The sequence below is a fragment of the Podospora pseudoanserina genome, chromosome 4 (assembly GCF_035222485.1).
Source record: "Podospora pseudoanserina strain CBS 124.78 chromosome 4, whole genome shotgun sequence".
In the NCBI taxonomy this organism is placed as follows: Eukaryota; Fungi; Ascomycota; class Sordariomycetes; order Sordariales; family Podosporaceae; genus Podospora; species Podospora pseudoanserina.
This window is the reverse complement of record NC_085923.1, coordinates 2,192,601-2,216,477: the sequence shown is the minus strand read 5'-3', so window position 1 is coordinate 2,216,477 and position 23,877 is coordinate 2,192,601. Positions and strand designations below refer to the sequence as shown.

General features: G+C 53.4%; 6 protein-coding genes across 6 annotated transcripts; 4 read left to right on the top strand and 2 right to left on the bottom strand.

Annotated features, from left to right (window-relative positions):
• Positions 1-217: 217 nt before the first annotated feature.
• Positions 218-2,836, bottom strand: QC764_408520 (uncharacterized protein; the record flags this gene model as incomplete). Its single annotated transcript, XM_062947139.1, has 1 exon — positions 218-2,836. One exon carries the CDS (start codon positions 2,834-2,836, stop codon positions 218-220), a length of 2,619 nt encoding a protein of 872 aa, XP_062800540.1.
• A 711-nt stretch (positions 2,837-3,547) lies between these two features.
• On the top strand, positions 3,548-4,837 carry QC764_408523 (uncharacterized protein; the record flags this gene model as incomplete). The annotated part of the gene is made up of 1 exon (XM_062947140.1): positions 3,548-4,837. The coding sequence occupies one exon, from the start codon at positions 3,548-3,550 to the stop codon at positions 4,835-4,837; it is 1,290 nt and encodes a 429-aa protein (XP_062800539.1).
• Positions 4,838-5,068: 231 nt separating this feature from the next.
• On the bottom strand, positions 5,069-8,821 carry QC764_408525 (uncharacterized protein; the record flags this gene model as incomplete). The annotated part of the gene is made up of 2 exons (XM_062947141.1): positions 5,615-8,821; positions 5,069-5,566 (listed from the first exon to the last, which is right to left on the bottom strand). Exons 1-2 carry the CDS (start codon positions 5,864-5,866, stop codon positions 5,069-5,071), a joined length of 750 nt encoding a protein of 249 aa, XP_062800537.1. The 5' UTR covers positions 5,867-8,821.
• On the top strand, positions 6,318-8,775 carry QC764_408530 (uncharacterized protein). The gene is made up of 2 exons (XM_062947142.1): positions 6,318-7,655; positions 7,715-8,775. The coding sequence occupies exons 1-2, from the start codon at positions 6,838-6,840 to the stop codon at positions 8,208-8,210; spliced, it is 1,314 nt and encodes a 437-aa protein (XP_062800538.1). The 5' UTR covers positions 6,318-6,837; the 3' UTR covers positions 8,211-8,775.
• A 332-nt stretch (positions 8,822-9,153) lies between the features above and the next one.
• QC764_0066920 (uncharacterized protein) lies at positions 9,154-12,270 on the top strand (the record flags this gene model as incomplete). The annotated part of the gene is made up of 3 exons (XM_062940587.1): positions 9,154-10,085; positions 10,170-10,235; positions 10,504-12,270. The coding sequence occupies 3 exons, from the start codon at positions 9,154-9,156 to the stop codon at positions 11,936-11,938; spliced, it is 2,433 nt and encodes an 810-aa protein (XP_062800536.1). The 3' UTR covers positions 11,939-12,270.
• Positions 12,271-17,893: 5,623 nt separating this feature from the next.
• Positions 17,894-23,681, top strand: PMC1_1 (plasma membrane calcium). Its single transcript, XM_062947143.1, has 3 exons — positions 17,894-18,890; positions 18,977-22,243; positions 22,302-23,681. The coding sequence occupies exons 1-3, from the start codon at positions 18,832-18,834 to the stop codon at positions 23,164-23,166; spliced, it is 4,191 nt and encodes a 1,396-aa protein (XP_062800535.1). The 5' UTR covers positions 17,894-18,831; the 3' UTR covers positions 23,167-23,681.
• The last annotated feature ends 196 nt before the right edge of the window (positions 23,682-23,877 follow it).

The window sequence follows — 23,877 nt, the reverse complement described above, 5'->3', positions numbered from 1 at the left end:
TCTGCTTTATACTTCAAAGCTCTACCAAACAATGCTTGGACCATGCAAATCCCCAACATCAAAAAGCTCAAACGCCATGCCAACCACATGCAAAGTCGTAGTATACAAACAAATGTACCCAACCCCCAAACCCAGAATAACGGCCCACGGATGCGCTGTGTATCTACTCTGTGTGTGCTGCATCATAAACATCTTTTCCTACCCCCCTTCCTCTCTTTCACTTGACAATAATCAAATCATCGTCATCATCATCATCCAACATGACCCGCCTCCTGCTCCTGCTCAACACACTCGCCGCTGGCAAAGCCGTCCCACTGCCAACCGAAACCCCCAACCCTTCTCCTAAACTATCCCTCCCCGCCTCTCGTATCCCCTTCTCCGTTACAAATCTCGTCTTCTTTCTGACTGGGGATTTGTCGTCTCTCGCTGCCCTGGAAGCAGCAATCAACGTTTCCACTTCCATTTTTCTCCCATCTAGGCGTTCCCCCTCCCTCATCCTTCCCAACTTCGTCGTCAACCCTGATCCCCATCCCAACGCCACCTTTGGCTGTGCCTTCTCCGCCACCCCCTGAACACTCGCACTCATAGTACTAACCGTCGAGCTACTGGCCGAAGACACCGGTCTCTTCCTCTTGACAGGACCCAGCTCCACCTTCGGCGCGTCCTGCCCTCTCCTCCCCGTCAACCCCAACGCGGCAGCATCATACCTCCTCTCCCTCTGCTGACTCCCCATCACAGCCCCCCCATCCAAACTCCCAAAACTCGTCCCCACCGTCGACCCAAAGCTCCCACTCCCAATCACCGAGCTCCCCGTCTGCGGTTGTGTTTGTGAAGATTCAACAGTCGAACTAGTAAAACTCCCCCCTCCTTGGGCCCCCTTTCCAGCGGCCCTACTCATGTAATCCTTCCCCGCCCCACCCCCCCAACTCCCCAACTGCCTCGCAATATCCCTCTCCTTCTCCCTCTTCAACAACCTCCTCTTCAGCGCCTCCTGCCTCTCCACCCGATCCGCCATCCCCATCTCATCCCCATCATCCCCATCCGCCGTCCCCCTACTGACAAAATACTTCGTCCCCGTAAACCTATCATACCCCTGGTTCACATCCTTTTCCTTCTTCCCATACCACTCCCTCGAATTAGCCTTCTTCGCCCCATCCATCCCGCTCCCAACAGTATTGTTCAACTCCATCCTCCCCCCCCTAGCCTTCCTAACCGCCTCGTTCGTATGAAACTCACAATACTCCGTCCTCCTCCCATTTACCCACCCATTACAAAGCTGCCCATCCTTCTTCACCGACTTGCAGTACCCCAAATCCCTCGCCTTCCCCACCTCCAAGATCGTATCCTCATCACTATTAATCACCAGCCCAAACCTCCCCGTATCCTCCCTCCCCTTCGGCGGCGGCAAAACACTTGGGTTCAGAATCGCCACGACCGTCCCGGGCGTCAGTCTGTAGAACCGGTCAAACCCACTGTTGAAGAGAAACAGCTCGACCTCAAACTGCAAATCAACCAGCGTGAGCACCATGTACTTCCCCCTATCAGACTGCGTCCCGCTCGGTCCGGGCCGGTGAGACCTCGGGTCGGATTTCGATGCCAAAATCGCAAACACGACAATATCCGATTCTACATCCGGCAGACTCCAATCAGGGGCCTTGACGTGCTTGAGTAGGTCTTTAAGCTGATATATCTTCTTTGACGAAACCGCCCTCGCCAAAACAGGGTGGGGTAATATCCGTTTAGAGAGGTGAAAGCTAGAAAAGATTTCGAAAGACGAGTCACTCGCGTTGTTGTTGTTGTTGTTCGCCGGGGCAGAAAACGACGAGCTGACTGATGACGGGCCAAGAAACAAGTCTGACGAGTCCGCATTTGGGTTCTTCGTGGTGATGGTGTTGCGCAAGTCAGAAGCAGTCCGACTTCTCCTCAGGTATCCCGTCGGTGCACCGGTAGGCGCAGTGGCAGTGCTGTTTGTTCTCCCAAGCGCAGACAATAGCTGATCTCGCGAGAGCTCATCCGGCTTATACGGCACCTCTGGCAAGTCCTCCGCTTTGGCTTTATACTCCTCCATTTCCTGCCTGCCAATGCTGAACGCTGTGCTCCTCGCTTTTTGGACTCTCTTCGCTTGTTCGTGACGGGCGGCTTCCTCTGTCCTGGCTGAAGCAAGACGCTCGTTGAAACTGAGAGGGCGGGCGGTTTCTGGTGATTTCGCGCGCCGGGGAAAGCTGGACATGCCGCTCCCGCTCTGGCTCTGCTGGTGGTTGTTGGTTCCCAACTGCCTCTGACTTGCCGGTCGCCTCAGTGACATCTCGGTTGCTTTTCGTCCCTTGTCAATGCCTAGCAGAACTCGTTTCGGAGAGGCGTCCAGATTCGACATTGTCGCCGACTTCCGGACTGGCGAGGCTGGAACTTCAACAGGGGCTTGTGTTGGTGGTCTTTCTATCCTTTCCCGGGCCAATGCCAGTCTTGACTGAAAGGGAATCTCTCTCGTAACGCCTGCTCCAACTGCTCCTCCATTTTGTGGCCCAGGTTCTGACAGGGAAGACGCTTTTTTGTGTGCCCTTGCCGCCTGGAGCTTCTTCAGCTTCAGCTTTGCTTGGATCGCCTGAAGCTTGAGCTGCAACATCTCCTCATCCTCCTCCTCGTCGTCCAGGTCCATTGCGCCGTCGTACATTGGTTGTTCGCCCATTCCCAGGGATGGTTGCGATCGCGAGGTTCGGAGTTTGGAGGGTGATGGTGAGGGAGAGGAGCGGTCAGCCAAGCGACGCAGTTTTTCTCGTCCGCCGGGAGTGCTGAGGAGGGCTTCGCGGGGCGATCTCGGGGGCCACTGGGCGGCCATAACTTTGGGGGGGGGATAGTCGCACGCCGGACTGCGTCAAGGGCTGCCTTGGTGTGGATTTCGATGTGCGCAAATAACCAACTATTCCTTGGGACTTGGTCGGGAGAGGGTGGGTGAGGTGAACTTGGGCTTGTTTATTCGGGACAGATGTATGTATGTAGTAGGTAGTATGCAGGAGCAAGCGCATATGCAGGAAGAGTTGTTCTCTGCCAGCTCCTGCTGTGCCAGGGTTACTGCCCACTATATCGACCAATTACTGTGGGACATGGCCGGCGGGCTGCAGAAGATCATGTACCCAGGCGATAATCTGTTTTCAGGATTGAGTTATGTTGTTTACTTTCCAATAGAGGTATCGAAAAAGCCGCTGTAGAAACCCGATAAGCCCAATGGCTGGGTCGATAAGGTGTGTGTTCTGGGTACGTTGTGTGGTGTGGGATGTCCAGCGGGTGTGATGCCAGTGGGAGGAATTCGCGAAAAGCTGGCTTAGCTTTAGTGCGCCCGCTTGACAGGGGGTGGAAGCACTATAGCGCGACGCGTCTTAAAACGGCCGAGACGCGTCTTCTCTTTTAATTGCAGGGATTGCGTTTAAGCAGCTCCTCTTCTCCATACACCATATTACAAGAAATCTACCTGCGGCATCTATCTTGGACTAATGCGATAGGTATAGAAGGGCGATTTGGATTTTGGACTTCACATTCATTCAACCATACTATGGCGCGAACACGATCAAAAGGCGGCCCTGCCTCGACGAGCGCCAATAAAACCGTTTCGACAACAGCCAAAGCCGCCTCAACATCTACATATACTCTGTCCGCCGAGTCAACCAACCCACCGAAGCTCTTCGTCCTCCCCAAGAACACCTCCTCCTCAGTACGCATCATCACCCTCGAGAACCCTCGATATGGCAATCCAACCCGATATCTCGTCTGCCCAGAAACCGGCTCCTTCTACGAGTTCACCAAAGCCGCACCCCCAAACAAATCCACCCCCCGAAGCTGGCTGCTCTCAAGCGAGAAATCCGAAAAGGAGCCCGCTCTGGAATCTCAAACCATTCAATCTCCCGACCTCTACCTCGCAACCCCCTACGACCCCTTATTTCTCCTCCTCCCAGCCCTCTTCAAGTCCTCCTCCAACTCCAAATCCGACAACCTACAACGTCAATACCTCTCCCTAGACGACTACCTAGACCTAATCCCTAACACAGACCGGCACTTCTCCGAGATCCTCACCCTCCCCAACAGCCACGTCGAAAAAGTCCTCGAAGCCCGTCTAGCCAGCGTATGCGACCTTGTCGAAATGGGCGACGACAAAATGTACCGCCCCAACGAATCCAAACTCTCCACCATCATCCTCTCCAAAGCCAGCAAAATGGCCGAGCACCTCCCCCCAAGCATGGAAGAGAAGTTTATCAAAAAGGCGTTGGAGGCGCCAGTCATGGGGGTAGTCAAAGACCAACCACCACCACCACCACCACCAACCACCTCCACCTCTTCCCCAGAAGAAACCGCTTCCCCATCCGCCTCAGAGTCCCAATCTACCGTCACCACCAGCAGTGGTACAACCCCCTCAACAGCCGTCACAACCCCAGCCACCGAAGAAGCCCCCGAACCAACTTTTGCCCCAGCAATAACCGCCTCCCCAGCCACCATCTCCCTCCAACGACTGCGCACATCCCTCAACTTTATCCTTTCGTCCTACCTCCCCCCTTTTCTCTCCAAAACCGTGCTATCATCCCTTCCATCTGAAACGTTCACAGAATTGGAGGAGTATCTGACAAAACTGTCCAAACTCCGGACTGAAGCGGCTGCTTCGAGAAATATTGACATTAATGGAGGGAAACGCGCCAGGGACGAGGACGATGATGAGAGGCTGGAGAAGAAGCGCAAGATGGAGCAGGAGGAAAAGGTGAAGAAGGCGAATACGAGCAGGGGGGTGAAGCAGCTGGCCAAGGTTAATACCGCGGGGATGATGAAATTGTCTGCGTTTTTTAAGAAGGCTTAGGTTGTATGATGTGTATAGAGGATCAGGTGTATATGTTCGGTAACTGTACTGGATAAGGCGTTTTGACAGGATTTTATTTATTTTATTTTATTTTTTATTTTTTTGGAGGGGGGGGAGGTGGGAGGGGGGGCGAAGGGGTAAAATCCGGCGTTGAAATTTATCAGCCTGATCAAAATAATATTATTCCAATTTTATTTTCTTCTTCAATATTTAGGTGTGATATGACCTCGATCAAGTCTCCTTCTTAGCCCCCCTCGTCCCGGGCGCCCCAACCCGCCCATACCCAAAACCCCCCCTCCCAATCCCGCTCGTCCCTCTCGAGGAGGTACTACTCCCCCCCCTGGCAATCCCAGTTCCGGTAGTAGTCCTCCCAGCAGAAGAGGTGCTCCTAACCAACCCGGCCCCCCTCCCTCTTCCCGTCGTGGTCCCCCTAGCCAACCCCCTCCCCCTTGTCGTCCCACTACCTGCTGACACCGTCCCAGCAGCGCGCTTTCTTTCCTCCTCCTCAGCCTTCCTCCTCGCCTCCTCCCTCCTCCTCTCTGCCTCTCTTGCTCTGCGCTCCTCTTCCTGCTGTTTGAGGAGGGCTTCGTGCTCCATGTCGGCTATGTCGCCTGATGCGCCTTTCCAGTTTGGGTTGAGGATCAGGCGTTGGTTGTGTTCGGTTTGGGAGAGGATGCGGGTCCAGGTGTTGAGGAGGGTGGAGGCGTTGGTGACGGTTTGGGAGACGGTCTGTAGGAAGTTAGCCTTGTGGGTTTGACCTAGGTAAGGGGTACATACAACCATGTTGCCTTTTGCTCGTTCGAGGGTTGAGATTATGGATTCGATGGCTGTGTTGATTGCACGGACGCCTTGGAGTTCGCGTTGGAGGGTTGCTTCTTTTGTTTCCGGGTCGTCCGGGGATGAGGGGGCGGCATTGTGGGTGATGGGGGTTTTGGTTTGAGGGGGGTATTGGACCTGGGATTGCTGGCGGGAAGAAGGGGGGTGGACGGGAGGGGGTGGTGGATTGGACTTCGGAGAAGGAGAATTCATCGTCTGAGGAGGGGGGGTAGTTTGGGGGAGGAGGGATAGTGGTGGTGGGAGGGCATGGTGATGTTTGGTTTGTGTGGGGTTGTATGTTCTTGTGGTGGTTGTGGTGGTGGACAAGGCTGAGACTGTCAATTGAATGTCTCTATTTCAGCGTGTGGCATCCGTAAGGCTGGATTGTGTCTCGGTTTTGATAATGATTGACGGCGGGTAGGTCTGATTCTGGTAAGGCTCATGGGATGACGTTGATGTTTTTGCTGCAGGTCCAGTTCGACCACCCCCACAAATGCGCTGTTACAGCGGTATTGGCTAGCCAAATTGGTGGGGCTGGCCGCTGGGGTTCCATTGGGCAGGCAGGGCTGCAAAAAACGCGAGACTGACACGTCGAGAGCGCGTCTTGAGAGAGAGGACAGGGATGGGATGGAGATTATTGTCCAATCAATCCTCATCAAGGGCTCCCAGTCCCACTTGTCCCAGCCCCTTCTTCGCATCCGCCCGTTTTCCTGCTCCAACCTCTCCATCCAGCATCACAATTTTCCAATCGTGTCAAACCCTGAGACTTGCCAAACGCTTCAGTCCTCCTCCATAACCCTCCCATATCTTATTTTACTAGGGAATCCTAGGAGTTGCTGTGTTTGTTGCCCCGGTGCAAGTCACTTGTTTGACCTGTCAACATCAACACGATCACCTGCTACCTTGCGCGATTTGTTGATTTGAACATCGCTGTCGCTGTCACGCAACCTCACCTCGCCGTCCAACCTCTCACCTTGCGACTCTTGGGCTCTTGCGACTCTCTTTGATCCGTACCACCACCCGCCGCCGACCACGCATTTTCATCCCGCCTGGGAGCACCCTCACTTCGCGCCCACTCCATTCTGCGCCCTCACAATAACAACAACAACAACAACGACAATAGTCACCTGCTCCCCACTGCCAATTCAATTGACGTTTGTCTCTCTATTCAAAGCAATCGAACAATGGCGGAAATCATGGAGCCACCCTACCCGGCGACTCCTTCTCCCAGCTCCAGAGTCAGAACTCCTCCTGCCCCTCACCTGGGCTACTCCGACTCCTACGAGCCTTACACTCCTCGCAAGTCATCCCGTATTGCCAACCGCGCTGCCAACCGAACTCCCTCTCCCAGAGTTCCATCATCGCGTCGCCAACACCAGCAACATTCCGACCAGCCCGAGGAAACTTCAGACGGTTCTCCCAAGTCAATCAACCAAAAGAAGAAGTCGACCATGGGCACACCAAGCCTTTCCCCTCAAAAGAAGCGCATCGCCGCCATGGATTCTCCTCGTCGCACCCTCACCGCCGCCAGTGTTTCCGATGCCGCCTCTGCCCTTGGCTTCACCAAGAAGTCAGCCGGCCTTCTTGCGCCTCGCACCACCGTCGCCAGCAGCAGCACCGGGATGCTAATCACCCCCGCCAAGACACCCCAGAAGCCTCCTACCGAGGAGTCCAAGGCCAAGGTGGAAGCGTTTGCCCGCACCCTGTTCCGCGCCGAGGATGAGGTCATGCCCTCCCCTAGAAGGGCCCGCACCCAGGCCCACACGTTGGACAGCTTCACTGAGCAAGGCTCGGATGAGTCGTTCCATATCCACGTCGACTCGCATGAGCGCATTCCCGAGGTCGACCGCAGCATTGACAACCCCTTCTATGTCGAGCCCTCAAGGGCCCCTGCCCCCTCGGCTCCTCGCCGCAGCCAGCGCCAGATGGTCAGTGTTCCCGGCGAAGGCCAGATCACAATTGAAGAGGCCATTCAGCGCGAGGATGGTTTGGTCACCGTATTGTAAGTCGTCGCTCCCTGTTTGTGTTCTCATCAGTGCACTCGGCTAACACAAGAAACAGCCGTGGCAAGAAGCAATTCCACCTCTTCAAGAAGCGCGCCTCAGAGAATATCGAGGGTGGTTTGGAAAGTGCTGTCGAGGCGCCCGTGAGAAGACTCACCCGCGCCAGTGTCAAGCCCAGACTCCTCTTCCCTGTTGCCAAGCCCGATGTGCCCGCCATCTCGATTGAAGATGAAGAGGCGGAGACTGACATCGAGGACCACGTGGTTGAGGAAGCCGCCCAAACTCTCCCAATCACCCCAGCCGAAGCAGTCGAGAAGGTTCCCGGTACGCCCGAGGCCCCGCGTTTTGCTCCAGCCTCGCCGCCCACCACAGTGCGTGCCACTCGCAAGAAGGCCACGCCAACAGCGGCGTCGAGGGGCAAGCAAGCCAGCAAGCAAGCCACCATTAAGGGCTGGCGCCAAACCAAGGCTGGCGTTTCCCCCACGACCACCAGCCAGAAACGGTCTGCAGAGCCTCTGCCTGTGGCCGGCCCATCAAAGCGTGCTAGGATTTGATTTGGCTTAGGTGTTGTTGGCGCAGGTTTTCGGCAGAAAAAACTCCCATCTGAATATTCGACGACAAAGTTTGGCGACATTGGTTCGGAGTTTGGCAAATGCAATTACGGGTTATCTTGTTTTGGGTTCTTTCTTTTCGGCACAGGTTAACAGCATGCATTCTACATTCTCGTTATTATTCTTCAGCTGGGTTGTGAAGCCATATTGAGCTCACGACATAAGAGTTTTATTGCCCTTTTTTTCGTTTCTTTTTTTTTTCCTGTCCTTTCTTCACGACGACGACGGGGATAACCTTGATGACACTAGTACGCAAGGGTGTCGAAAGGGATGCGGGGGAGTCCTTGAACACACTTGGTTGCTATCACACTTGAGGGTTTTGGGCTTGTCTAATCGTGGGACATGGGGAGTCTATGAAGGGATGGATGGGATTGAATGATTGTTGGGTCATGTCAGAATTAGGAAGAATCGGGTAGCTGGGAATGCGCTACGTCAATATTTGTAGATTAGTTGAAGCACAGCAACAGAAGCACAGGCAAGCCAATCAAGAACATTTTTGTTGTTGTCACTTGAACTCACTTGACTTGACTTTGATCCCCACTCGGGCGTAATTGATTATGAGTGACCCCACCCCCGCACTTCTCCTTGGGCTTGTCAACGAACAACGCTGCCCAGTCAACCCGACATGACTGGGCTAAAAAAAAAACGTCAATGGAGGGGCAGCTTTCGTGTTGCTGTTAAGTAAACCTGACAAACCATTAGATAAAAGGCCGAGTTTCTTTTCTTCTCTTTGTTCACTTTTTTTTTTTTTTTTTAACTGGGCTTTTCTTATCAAAAGAACTATATACTGCTTGTTATCTCTCTGCCCCTCTTGCTCGTTTCCCGTTTGTAACCCCTCAACACCCATCTCAAGTTTCGACGCTAGCAAACCAGCAAGCAAAGAAAAATGCATATCCTAGTCACCAACGACGACGGGCCTCCCTCCCCTCACTCGTCCCCCTACGTCCACTCCCTTGTCCGAACCCTCCAGGACTACGGACACACTGTCAGCGTCTGCCTCCCGCACACGCAACGCTCATGGATAGGCAAAGCGCACATGATCGGCCAGACGGTCAAGCCGCTCTACTACCGGCCCCCCCCACTCTCCGAGCCGGCCGCGGGGTTGGTCCACGAGGACGAACAGAAAGACAGCCACGGCACCACGCACACGAGACCGTCGTCCGTCCCTGGGACGGAGGAGTGGATCCTCGTCGACGGGACGCCTGCGTCGTGCGTCCAGATTGGGCTGTACCACTTTTTTCAAGACCGCGGTCCGGTGGATTTGGTGGTTTCGGGACCGAACTACGGGAGGAACTCCACGGCTGTTTTTGCGTTAAGCAGTGGGACGTTGGGGGGAGCGTTGGAGGCGGCGGTTTGTAAGCGCAGGGCGGTGGCGTTGAGTTATGCCTTTTTCACGAGGAATCATGATACGGAGATTATTTTGAAGGCGTCGAGGCAGAGTGTGAGGGTGATTGAGGCGCTTTGGAAGCAGTGGCCGGAGGATGGGAGTGTGGATTTGTATAGTGTTAATGTGCCGTTGGTGGAGGGGTTGGGGGGGAGGGTGCTCTGGACGGGGATGTTGCAGAATTATTGGGGGGAGGGGAGTTGTTTTACCGAGGTGGATGGGAGTGTGGATGGGGAGGTGGAGGATGAGGAGAGGATTAGGGAGGCGGAGAAGAGTCCTGAGAAGGAGGGGGAGGAAGGGGGGATGTTGGTGAAGGGGGGGGTGCATACGCATAAGCATTTCAAGTGGAGTCCGAGGTTTACGGATGTTTACAAGAGTGTGGATGAGGCGGGGCCGGGGAATGATGGGTGGGCTGTTAAGGAGGGGCATACGAGGTATGGTTTTTTTTTTTTTTTTTTTTTTTTGGTGATGATGGGTTATGATGGGTGTGTATGGAAAGCTAACTTTGATGATGATAGTATTACGCCCCTGAAAGCCAACTTCTTCCAGGCTGCTACCCACCTTCATGGCGGAGAGTTGCAACTGTAAGTGAACATACCCTGGTTTGTTGAAGCACGCAAAAGAAAGAGACAGAGCAAAGAGAAAGAGACAGGACAGATGAAGAGTCGGATATGAACAGTACGGCAGCAAATGAGGGATGATTACACGCCAAACACAACACCATAATGATGATCAGATAGAGCATAGAGGCATTCTATCCAAAATAGAAAAGACCCAAACCAACCGCTCTGTCCTTTGCTTTGCTTTGGAGTTCTCGTAAAAGACTATATTCTTACCATTTCTTTTGTTCAGGGGTCCATCTAGAAGCTCAATTTTTGGTGTCACCGCCGCCAATGAGCAGGAGTCAACCAACAACACCAAGACTGAGGCAGAGTCGACCAAAACCGAGGATGCCCCCGCCACGACGACGACGACAACTCTCCCGATCCACCCCCCCAAGGACGCCAAACCGCCAGTCTACGCCCTCGTCAACTACGGCGACACCTACGTCCAACCACTCATCACCTCGGCCCTCTCCTCCCTCCTCCCGGAGGGGTCACTGACATACCTTCCCACCCCGTCCACCTGGGACGCCAACACCAACCCGGACATCTCCCTCCCTTCACTGCTTCCTTTTCCCGAGGCCAAAGTCCTGCAGATTATGCCATATGAATCTCTTGATTTTGACTACATCTCCTCCCACCCTGCCACTTCTCTTGTTAATAGTTACATGATCCGCAAGGCGCTCATCAGGAAGCATTACCTGGCCAAGACAGTGGAGAACTATCTCGTCAAGAACCCGGACTCGGTGCTAAAGGATCATGTCAGGAGATCTGAGGCGTTTGAGGTTGATTTTGCCGAGTTTTTGGACGATGCCTTGGTTGAAGCGTGGGATTTGAACGAGAGTATGGAGAGGAACGCGGAGAAGGAGGAAGAAGAGGAGAGGGAGTGGTGGATTTTGAAGCCGGGGATGAGTGATAGGGGGCAGGGGATCAGGCTGTTTAGCACGATGGAGGAGCTGCAGGGGATTTTTGATGGGTGGGAGCCCGAGTCTGATGACGAGGAGGAGGAAGGGGGTGGTGAGGGTGGGGAAGAGGAGGGGGATGGGATCATGACGAGCCATCTGAGGCACTTCATCGCCCAGCCGTACATCCACCCCCCTTTGCTCCTCCCTAGCATGGGAAACAGGAAGTTTCACCTCCGGGTGTATGCTCTGACCGTCGGGGCGATGAGGGTTTATGTTTACAGGGATGTGCTGGCGCTTTTTGCGAGCAAGGGGTATTCTTTTCCTCCTGAGATGGGGGTGGAGGGTCTGGAGGGGCATTTGACGAATACGTGTTTGCAGGGCGAGCCGGAGTATAATGATTCTGTGCGTCGGTTTTGGGATTTGAGTGCTGATGATTTGCCGGATGGGCAGAAGGAGAGGATTTGGGAGCAGGTTAGGAGTGTGACGGGGGAGGTGTTTGAGGCGGCAGCGAGGGAGATGATGGTTCACTTTCAGCCGCTGGAGCAGGGGTTCGAGGTTTGGGGGGTTGATTTTTTGGTGGATGGGAAGGAAAATGTGTGGTTGTTGGAGGTGAATAGTTTTCCGGATTTCAAGCAGACGGGGAGGTTGACGGGGGTGGTGGAGGGGTTTTGGAGGGGGGTGGTTGATAGGGCTGTTAGGCCGTTTGTGACGGGGAAGGAGGGGGAGGAGGTGAAGGGGATGGAGTTGGTTAGGGAGGTGGATTTGGGGAGGAGGTTTTAGAGTTGGGGGGCAAGGTGAGGGTGAAAACGAGGTCATAAGGGGTTTTAACGGTCAGGTAAAAATTAGCTTTTTTTGGGTGGGAAGCTACGGCTCTTCGGTCTTGGGGAAAATATAAGTAGTGAAGGTTATCCGAGTTGGAAGGCATGTTAAAAGTATAAGGTATCAACAGAGAGGCCTGAGAAGGCACTGTTCTCATGCACTCACATGCCCGCGAGATTGTGGTTATCGTGTTGTTGCGACGAAGATGTGGAGAGATGTGACGTTCCAAGAGAAAGACGATCAGAGAAGAGAAGAAAGTCAGGTGAGATGATCATTTCGACGCGATTTATGTACAGAATGAGAAAAAGTATATTCACGATATTTCAGCCACCAGAACTCTCTGCGTCTCAGGTTCTATCTGCGGTATAACAGAGTACAAGACACTCTGTTGTTGCAGAGCGGTAGATGGAAATGACTTCAACTCACAATCCAGTGGTACCTGCAGCCCAGTCAAAATAGCAAAAAAGGCTAAAACCGACGCCTCAAAAGATGGAAATATATGTACGTCTTTGAAGATGGCCCGAAAAGATAATAAGTAGGCCTTACAAAATAACAACTAGGTCGTAAATGATGAAGGCCTTAAACTACAATCTTTAGACCCCAAAAGATAATAGGGGTGCCTCTCAGGCATAATATCATTCTTTGATGCTTCCACGCTTCTCCTTCAGCACAGGCTGATCATCACTGGATAGCCCAAAGCATTACTTGCAGAGTGTCACGACGATGTCCACAACAGTTCCAATCCTACGGACACCAACCAAGGTCTTTGTGGCCAGTATACCTCAGACTTCCTCTTCTGCTGCTAGGAGGCCCAGTTGCCGATACTCATCCATCACGCCGTCTCTTCCAAACGCCATGAGATATTTGGTTAACCCAAACGCCTCATGAATATGGATGTTCTCCTAACACGAGGGTCGCGATTGCACAGACATTGAGTTCAATTGGATGCACCCCTTTTGGCCTATTCTGTATAATCCAAACGCCACAAAGAAACTTCACATGTATTTCTTCCCAAAAGAGCAAACTTTTCCCTGACCGTTAAAGCCCTTAGATATATGCCTACCCAAAAAGCACATCCCTCAAAATAACCGACAGGACATGAAAAGGATAGGTATCTAGGTATCCAGCTCAAAGCTCATCATCATGACCCGGCGGCAAACTCACAAGTAGAGACAATTCATGTACCAGGTTTGTGGGACGCATGCCAGGCAATCCAGGTATTGTGTTGCAAGAATGGGTTGCTTGAGATAGTGGCTGGGATATCTCTTCCCAGTCTGCCTGTCAACATCCATGATCGAAATGTCTGCCCGTCAACCGATGCACTCAGAGGCTGTGCCATTAACCGCGCCGGTCTCCAAGGAGTTTCGACAGGCAGACTGAGAATTTCCATACAGTCAAGACCTGTCACGCTATGACAGGAAAATAGAGACTGCGGCGAAATATCAAGGGTGTAGGAGATAGTCCATACGCCTTTCGAGTATCTTTCATGGCCTGTCGATTATGTTCGAGGGCCTTAGCTTCACGTTACCATCTCCACTACCCCGTCCACAACATGCGTGTGTATTCAACATTCCTCAAGCCTACACCGCGACAGTGATCTCCAGAAAAGACGGCTCGGCCAACACCTCAAACCACTGCTACCTACCCTCTCCTACCATCTATCTCCAAGCCAGACCACGCAAACCCAATCTGTGCAAAACCCATCTTCTCATCCTCCTCATCATATGCCAATCACACCTTCCCATCTTCTCTTGGCCCAGTGGAGAGATCCCCGGATGTTAGCACCACCCCGAGGCGCCCATCACAATCCAGCAGCCAGGGACCCCTCTTCTTCCCCGACAGCAAACAATTGACATTCCATTCAGGTACCTATTGAACGAGGCAATTTCCATCACCAAAACGGCAGTGCCAACTACATCCCCCCCTCATCCCAGCCACATTGCTCCATTCCATCACCCCTTCGCCAAGGTAGAGTTGAACTCGTCACCGGGCATCGAGGCGGGTACGCAAGAACACCCACCCTACCCAAGGCCAAGGTAGACTACCACCAAAAGGAAGAGGCAGTGCAAGAGATGATCTCCGAGCTCTTGCATAAAAAAAAAATACCAAGCCAGTAAGGCAGTGGGATATTTGCAAAGTTTGAGCTTTCTCTTGGCTACGGTGACAGTGACCGGCGGGCGGCGTGGTGGTTTGTGTTATCACCCCACCCTGGTGGTCAGGAAGAATGTGAAGTCTGCTATCAGCTGCCTTTTGAGTAGGTAACGCATTGTCTTTGAGGTGGCAGCACTCTCTAATACAATAGAGATATCAAGATTTGACCGTTCAAGGGTTGGGTGAGTTGTGCTTGAGGTAACTGCGTTCTGATATCGACATGGTGTGTGTTTGACAGGGTGCCCTTCAACAAGTGTCTCAACCTCCGCTTCCCATAACCTACCATCAAGCGGTCGGAACCGAGAGAGAGAGAGAGAGAGAGAGAGAGAGAGAGAGAGAGAGAGGGGGGGCAAGAGGGCAGTGCAAGTTAGACATAGTTCATCATGAACCAAAGGAGTTGTCGCACACAGGTCAGGTTGTCAAGTCCGCCCGGCAAAGAACGAACGCGTAGCGTCTTACTTTCTCCTCCTTCTCCTCCTCCCCAACCAGCCCAAACTTGCGCCGACCTCGACACGTGGAAGATGGCAAAAGTGAACAAGAGAAACAGCATTGGCATCGTGGCTTAGACTTTTTCTCTCCCCCCTCATCTCATCCCCAACCGGTTGTCCGGGACTTCCGGTTTTGGAAGTCCAGTCCAGAGCACTTACAAGAAGCCGGAGGATTAAGTTGGGTGATCCGAGACGGTGGAGGTTGATAGCCGGGATCGGGTCCGAGATACTGATTGTTTGGACATTGACAGTTGTAACATGCAACGCTGGTTTTGGTCTAGACTTCCCTTCCCAAGAACTTGAGCGCAGTTGTCCTGGTCAGGAACCACGTTACACAAAACCCACTCTGTGGGACAGTTCTGCATGAGGACTAGATTGCCTGCCGCCGCTGGTTGATGTTATGTGATCTTGAGTTGATATTCTCATCTTCTTGTTGGTTCTCTACTCTCCCCAATCCCCACGTGTCTCTCCCTAGCTAGCTCCCGAGTACGAACACCACCATCTTCGTTGTCAGCCAACATCACGACGAACAACACCCCATCCATCTTTTCCACATCTCATCATCATCAGACATGCCGCCATCAACCTCTCCAGATTTCCACCCATCATGCCATGCTTTCACAGTTCCATGCCAGCGGCTGTTGGCATTCGTGTGCCAAGAAATTCCCTTTCAAGTTGTTTGGTAGTGAGCGGAGCTCGAAACTCTTGTCTGCATTTGCACAGCCCCCTTCGGTTGCGAGCACGGCGTTTGTCTTTTGCCTCTTCTGGCCAAAACTCAGAGAGAGAAAATTCGCCGTTCCCGCTGAGGGAATTTTGAAGTTGCAAAGTCCGAGAGGGCTGGTGAAATGGAGACCCCCCGTTTTCTCCATCGCGCAGGGCGGTGAGTGAGTGTATGTGATAGCTTTAGGAGACGATGGTGAGAAAGTTAAAGTCCGATATTTGATATGTATACATGCGTGAGGGTCTCCTTACACCTGAAGTGGTGATCGCCTGACTGACTGCCGATGTCTATCCCATCGGATGACTGTGCCAATCAGGAAGCTAGTGTGGATTTGTATGCCTCGCCTTGGGAGAGACTGACGTCCACTGGTAAAGTGATAAACCTTGCATCGCAAACGCTGCGCTCTCCGTTTGACCGGGAGATTCCCCGAGAATACACATGTAATAAAAATGGTCGGTACGTTCCGGACATTGAGCTTATCGCTGTTGTTGGAACATCTCGATCGTCTAAGCCTCAGGCGGCGACTTGCCTGTTGAGGCAGCTCGTCTTCGATGTTGTTGTCGGAATCAAAGAATAAATGCGTGCCTGCAACCTTCTAGAAGGAGCATGGGTCAAGCTTGTTCTAGACCACACGTGCCTGGATGGCCAAAAACCATTGTTCAGCAGAGTTGCATCATATGCCTTGGAGACTGTCTCGGCAGATGTGCCTCAGTCATTCAAGCTTTTCCCGGTTTCCCAGCCTCGCCTGCCTGAGGAAGTGCCTTGATGATGCCTTGGGTGGTTCAAAACTTCTTTGTCAGTGCCAACGGGCGGGATGCTCCTTTATAGTCAATTGGGGATGCCTGGTGCCTTCACCAGCAAGGCGGACCTGGGTTGAGGCTTGGATTTCGAGTACGCGCATTATTGTAAGATATCTTGAAGATGCTCCGCAGTGCCGTCCCATAGCTGTCTTGCCTATGGAGTATCTGGACGGTTTGGAATTTGAGACGGCTCAGCCATCAGAGCCGCTTGGATTACCGTTTCGCCCATCTCGGAACGGTCGAGAGCCGGTAAACTCGATGGTCTGGATGGGACCGAGCCTGGCGCTAGAGTTCCAATCGAATATCCAACCCGTCTCGGTCTGGGAGGGAGGTGTTGGATGTTGACGGTATGAGGCTGTCAATGGTGATCGAGAAGCCGTGCCGTCATCTTGCTTTGAAGCCTTGCGTTGTGCCCCGCGTTTCATTCTCAGGCTTTGGAAAAGTGATGCTATTGGGCGATGGTTGATAGCCAGATATCGACATCTAAAGTTTGGAAATGCCGACGACACACATATTGATAGGCCTGGCAATATCGGGCCACCTACATTTGCTGGCAGCGCAGACAACTTGGGTGGGGGTGGGCTGTCGGGTTGGCCCACGAGGCCAAGCGGCCGTCATTGTGCATAATGGAGGGCACCCATATGATGGTTGGCTTTGTTGTTTGTTGTCAAAGCCAAAGGTGTAGTCTGTCATGGGATAGCTCCTGTCTATGATCAGCTGTCAGTTGATGGGGAGTAGGATGTTTGTCGAGGTGTCAGGTGCTGGCCAATCGGTAGTGAGAAAGGGGAAGTCTTGTTTCATGCTCTCCTCGAGAGCAAGTCGAGCCGATTCTGCATGGTCAAGTTCAGACGAACCTCTCACTCAGCCAAGAAGATCGGATGCCCCGTCTGTGCAAGATGTAACAATTCGGAACATGGTGAGACGGGCATCGATGGTTTTGCAGAAAAAGCCGGCGGTTGTGCTGGTCGAGTGTTGCTTGGACCGAGCGCATGCATGTGTGCATGTTTCTGTGACGATCACCCCCGGACTGTGGGGTTGGTACCAGACTTGGGAGCTTGTTTCTGCTGGCTGTGTCTCTGGAAGGTAGAACCCACAGTATGGCTGAGGGCGTGACAGGAGTGCTTGGTTGTTAGGAAATAGTAGTAGTTATTATTCAAATTATGTTTCAACTCTTGTTGCTATGATCGAGCTATGATCAAGCTGTGATGTTGCACCACCGATACAAAGGGGAAATGTTCAAGGACGATGCAGCGGGCACGCTAGCATCGGGTCCACTGGCCAAATTACACGCCAGGAAACATAACTGACAACACACCGTTTTGTTGGAGATGTTGAGATTCGCGAGACGGGACTTCTCTCATGATGCAACCTGATGAGCCTGATCGTGGCCAGTGTAGGAGGTGACAACCGTCCAAATTCCAAGTCGATTTCGATGCTGGTACCCCATGCATGGGTGGTGGCAGGTGCAACGGAGCTTCTTTTTGTATAATTGATGGAAAGCACTGTGCGAAACGGCGGCCTCGGCAGATTCGCGCACGGGGCAACTGTCCAAAGGGTGGCATCTCAGAGCGGCTGATGCATAACGGCGGCACAGTTTTACTTTTTAACTTAGTGACTGGGGTTTTGGATATCACCCTCCCTGGGCTCAGGAGCACAGGAGTTGGGAAGTGCTCGCCCTGCTGTCGTGGTAAGTACATACTGTGGTACTCCCCGAGGGTCAAGCACTGCCCGGTAGTGGTGGTGACACAGACGGAGGCAGGTAACCTCCCACCAACATGATCCCTCCGAACAAGGTGATCTCCCAGGGAGAGTAGCAGCATGCCCTTCTGCCGCAACGCATTGGAATGAGTCGCCGTGGTGAAATGGCCCATTGAGCTTGTCGTACTTGGCATTCTGTTTTTCACCCCACACTGTAGGGAATGGGGAAAATTGTACGCAGGTGCTAAAGTGACATGGCAAATCCACGCTGTCTCTGATTCGTCTGGCGCTGCACAGCCTCTCTTGGCACCTTTTGGGTCCCAACAACAGGGGAAAACACAGCTCCCATCTCATCCTAGGCCATCCCGTCTCCAGGTCAGGTCAGGTCCAATTTCGTAGCCGCTGTGTCGTCAGTGGTTCTGCGCGGCTTCACTTTCCCTGCTGCTTCCTGCTTTGTTTCGTCCCATTTTCCATTCATCACGCTCCTTTGCTCTTTTGTTGGAGTGCGACCTTGGTAACTGCACGCGCCAGACATCTTGGACCTCGAAACAAGTGTTATAGCGTTGCTTGCACCGCCTCACCCTCAAAAAAACTCCATAACAACCGTCCAACTACCGCTCTGGACCCCAGGGGACCTCCCCGATTGCCTCACCGACTCTGCCTCATCAACCCAATTCCAATTCTTAATTCTTTTACCTTTTCCCCAAGGGAGGCCTGCAGATAGCACCCCGCAGATCGAGACCCGGCGACCTCAACTCACCTCACACTTCATGAGTCTCTGTTCCTGAGACCCGTTTGTGTTTGCCGACCCAAGTGTGGCAGTACACACAAGGCAGAGAGCTCAGAGCTGACGACCTCAACTGTACATCTGCGCAACACCACCCCTTCGCGTCTCCCATCGCCACTACGAGAGGCTTTCTAGACCTCGTGTCACCGTAGGCGCAGCTCATATCCGTCGCCTTCGCTGACGACTGTGACCCGCACCATCAGCTGGACATGGCGGAACCACAGGATGGTCCCAAGGAGGGAGACTTCGCCTCTGGACGCCGAAGAGCGTATGTATTCCCCTTCCTGTCTGCTCACAACGTCGTGGGAGCCGCAACTGCTCTCTCACAACCACCCACCTAACAATGTCATACAGACCAACAATTAATATCGACACGACGGCTGTGAGCCCGAGTCCTGTCACGAACGAGCCAGAGGTGGACGCCAACTCACCAATATCACCTGGCACCACGCCAGAACCATCAACAAATTCTCACAAGAGGAGTCTCTCTGGAGAGAGCAGGCCGACAAGTCCTCACAATGTGTCAAACCCCTTTGCTTCCTTCCGCGGTCCAAATCCGGGACTGCTCACCGTTCCTGGCGCCCCAAGACCTCGCCAGGACTCTGTCAACTCTGACGATGACCGCTCCATCACCTCGTCCATTGGCGACACCACGGTAGCAGGGGGTTCTACGTTGGGGGAGAAGGCCAGCCGAGGTGCTGCCGACAACGACAGCATCAAGAACGATCCGGATGCTTTGAAGCCCGACCAGGGCAAGGAGGCCGATTTCCAGGTTAACGACAACCCCTTCGCCTTTGCGCCTGGCCAACTGAACAAGATGTTCGACCCCAAGAGCTTGTCTGCCTTCTACAAGCTGGGTGGCCTCGCCGGTATCGAGAAGGGATTGAGATCCAACCGGTCGACTGGTCTTAGCGCCGACGAGGCTACTCTTCCTGGGCGCGTCACGTTTGAGGAGGCTACCGCTCACGTCGGCTCGGCCGACACCAAGCTTGCCCAGACTGATAGCCATGCGACGGCTTCCGGCAGGCAGGACTCGGGGGCCTTCTCCTCGAGAAAGCGCGTCTTCAGCGACAACCGGCTTCCTGCCAAGAAGGGCAAGAATCTTCTCCAGCTCATGTGGATCACGTATAATGACAAGGTCCTGATCCTGCTGTCCGTTGCCGCCGTCATTTCTCTGGCCATTGGCTTGTATCAAACATTCGGCCAGGAGCACGACGCCACAAACCCCGGTGTAGAATGGATCGAGGGTGTTGCCATTATTGCCGCCATCACCATCGTGGTTATTGTTGGATCTTTGAACGACTTCCAGAAGGAACGCCAATTCGCCAAGCTGAACAAGAAGAAGCAGGATCGTGTGGTTCGCGTTGTTCGATCTGGAAAGACTGTGGAAATCTCGGTTTTTGACGTTCTAGTTGGCGATGTCATGCACTTGGAGCCCGGCGATTTGATCCCCGTTGATGGTGTTCTCATTGAGGGTTTCAACGTCAAGTGCGACGAGTCTCAGGCCACTGGTGAATCCGACATTATCAAGAAGCGTGCCTCCGACGAGGTCTTTGCGGCAATCGAGAATGGCGAGAACCTGAAGAAGATGGACCCCTTTATCCAGTCGGGCGCCCGCGTCATGGAGGGTGTCGGTACATTCATGGTTACCTCGACCGGTGTCTACTCCAGCTATGGCAAGACGCTCATGTCGCTCAATGAAGACCCCGAGATCACCCCCTTGCAGTCGAAGCTCAATGTCATTGCCGAGTCCATCGCCAAGCTCGGCGGTGCCATCGCCCTCCTCCTCTTCCTGATTCTGTTCATCATCTTCCTGGTCAAGCTTCCCCGTCAATTCGCTCCGCTCACCCCCGCGCAAAAGGGCCAGCAGTTTATCGATATCTTCATCATGGTCGTCACAATCGTGGTCGTCGCTATTCCTGAAGGCCTTCCCTTGGCTGTCACTTTGGCCCTCGCTTTTGCCACGACTCGCATGCTCAAGGACAACAACCTGGTCCGCCACCTCAAGGCTTGCGAAGTCATGGGCAATGCCACCACCATCTGTTCTGACAAGACGGGCACTTTGACTCAGAACAAGATGCAAGTTGTTGCTGGCACCATCGGCACAAGCCACCGCTTTGGTACTTCCACCATCCCGGGCGAGAGCCCTCGGAGCGAGAAGGATGTGGAGGCCCAGGAAGTGGTGAGGATGCTCAGCCCCGAGGCTAAGGATCTGCTGCTCAAGTCTATCGCGCTCAACTCGACTGCCTTCGAGGGGGATGTCGATGGCGAGCACACCTTCATCGGCTCCAAGACGGAGACCGCCATGCTTATTCTGGCTCGCGAGCACCTTGCCATGGGCCCCGTTGCTGAACTGCGCTCCGGCAGCAAGACCCTTCACCTCATTCCCTTCGACTCTGGACGCAAGTGCATGGGTGTCGTGGTTCAGCTGGAGAATGGCAAGGCTCGTCTTTATGTCAAGGGTGCGTCCGAAATCATGTTGGAGAAGTGCACCCAGATCCTCCGCGATCCTTCTCAGGGCCTGGCCTCGGCTACTCTCCACGAGGAAAACCGCGAGACCATCAAGCATCTGATTGAGACTTACGCCCGCAACTCGCTCCGTACCATCGGCCTGATCTACCGCGACTTTGACAAGTGGCCCCCCAAGCCAGCCCGTCGCGTCGATGCCGAGAAGGATGAGATTGTCTTTGAGGATATCTGCCGCAACATGGTCTTTGTCGGTATGGTTGGCATCAAGGATCCTCTTCGCCCTGGTGTGCCCGAGGCTGTGAGAGACTGCCAGCGGGCCGGTGTCGTTGTGCGCATGGTTACTGGTGATAACAGGTTGACTGCCGAGGCTATTGCCCGCGATTGCGGCATTCTCCAGCCCAACAGCGTGGTTCTCGAAGGCCCCGAGTTCCGCAACATGACCAAGGCTCAGCAAGATGAGATCATTCCCCGCCTCCACGTTCTCGCACGGTCCAGCCCCGAAGACAAGCGCATCTTGGTTAAGCGGTTGAAGGACAAAGGCGAAACCGTTGCCGTGACCGGTGACGGCACCAACGACGCCCCGGCGCTCAAGACGGCTGATATTGGCTTTTCGATGGGCATCGCCGGCACCGAGGTGGCCAAGGAGGCTTCCGCCATTATCCTCATGGACGACAACTTCAACTCGATCGTCAAGGCTTTGAAATGGGGTCGTGCCGTTAACGATGCCGTCAAGCGTTTCCTCCAGTTCCAGCTCACCGTCAACGTCACGGCTGTCGTTTTGACCTTTGTCTCCGCCATCTACTCTGCCGTTACCCAGTCGCATCCCGAGGAAAAGGCTACCGCTGTGCTCACCGCCGTCCAGCTTCTCTGGGTCAACCTCATCATGGACACTCTTGCTGCCTTGGCTCTGGCTACCGACCCCCCTCAGGACAGTGTGCTGAACCGCAAGCCCGAGCGCAAGGGTTCCTCGATCATCTCACCTACTATGTGGAAGATGATCCTCGGACAGGCCGTGTTCCAGCTTCTCATCTGCTTCCTGCTCTATTTCGGAAAGTCTTCCGTGTACCCTGGACCCGAGATCATTCCCGACAGCCAGATCAACACCTTGGTCTTCAACACTTTTGTGTGGATGCAGATCTTCAACCAGTGGAAGTAAGTCGTGCCCTTCCACAAATTGCCCGTTGGCGGATCGTTTACTAACAGCAACTAGCAACCGGCGTCTTGACAACCAGTTCAACATCTTTGAGGGTCTCACCAAGAACTGGCTGTTCATTGCAATCAGCGCCGTCATGTGCGGCGGTCAAGTCCTCATTGTCATGGTTGGCGGTACAGCTTTCCGCATTGCCGATGAGGGCCAGTCACCAACCATGTGGGCGACTGCCATCGTTCTTGGTCTCCTTTCCATCCCCGTTGGCGTCATCATCCGCCTCATCCCCGACGAGATCATCGTCGCCTTGGTCCCCGGCGTTCTCAAGCGCAAGCACAGCTCCAAGGTTCCCGGCATCAACGTCTCCGACGACGAAGAGCGCTTCACCGCCTACCCCGCGCCCCTCGCCGACATTCACGAGGAGCTCGCCTGGCTCAAGCGCGTCAAGGGCGGCCGTCTCAACAACCTTAAATTCGCCATGAAGCACCCCCGCGAAACCTTCCTCAACCGCAGCCCCGTCCCGAGCAGGGAGCATTCCCGATCCAACTCGATCCACCGCCTCCCCCAGACCCCTGTCCGCGAGGACAGCTATGGGTCTACCGCTCCTACTCCTGAGTCCCGCCGCCGCAGCAGAAGCAACCGCTCCCGCTCCAACAGCGTGTTGGGCGCGGCGACCGTCATGACTGGTATTGTTGCTGGTTCTATTGCGGCGGGGTGGTCACCGATTGAGAAGAGGGGCGAGCCGGATTTTGGCCAGTTCCCGCCCAAGCCGTCGCCTCTCGGTCAGGAGATTGGCGAGGATGACCAGGCGGGAAGGGTGTCGACGGATGAGAGGAGGGAGGTTGAGGGGTCGTCTTCATCCAGTGCCCAGGATGTTCCGATTATTAATGTGCCCAAGCCGAAGTCGCCTTCTACCCCTACTCCTTGAGTAGGTAGAGAGGAAAACAGATAAAATGTATTATTAATGCCTGTGGAAGTGTGTACAACAATATCACAGTGTCAGCCCTGCTGCTGTAGGGCGTTTTCATTTCTTTTTTCTATCGTTAATATTTCCTCTTTTGAGTCAACATGTCTGTTTTTCTTTTTAAGGCGTTTTTGGTTTGGTGATGGTGGTGGTATTGCTGTCATGTATCTCTCTTTTTTCTTAATCATGGGGGCGTTTGAGCGAAGAAAGTGATAGATGAAATTTGGGCGTTTTTTTTATCTTTTCCGCTGTCGTTCGTTACAAATCTTAGATTACAGTATCATCATCATCATAGCGCGCGCGCACGAGTGTTATATATATATATATATATGTATATCTGCGCCAAAAAAGTTGGGAGTGTGGTTGGTGGATGGGGGGATAAGAAGAATACAAAAGATGTTTTGTGTGTGGACTTGTGCTATTTACTGTGCGCCTTGGTGTTTGAGTATTTTGATTGAAATCGGTCGTTATGTTCCCGCTAGTTTGTTCACCACGAACCATCACGCAAAGTTAAAAGGATTTACAGAAAAGGGGTAGTCCAACATTATCTAAAATATCTCTTCTTCCCGGAATGAAAGCAGGAGAAGAGAGAGAGGTAAACCGAAAACAACCTTAAAAAAATACAAAAATAAAAAAATAAAATAAAAATTGAAACAGCAAAAACCTAAGACTAAA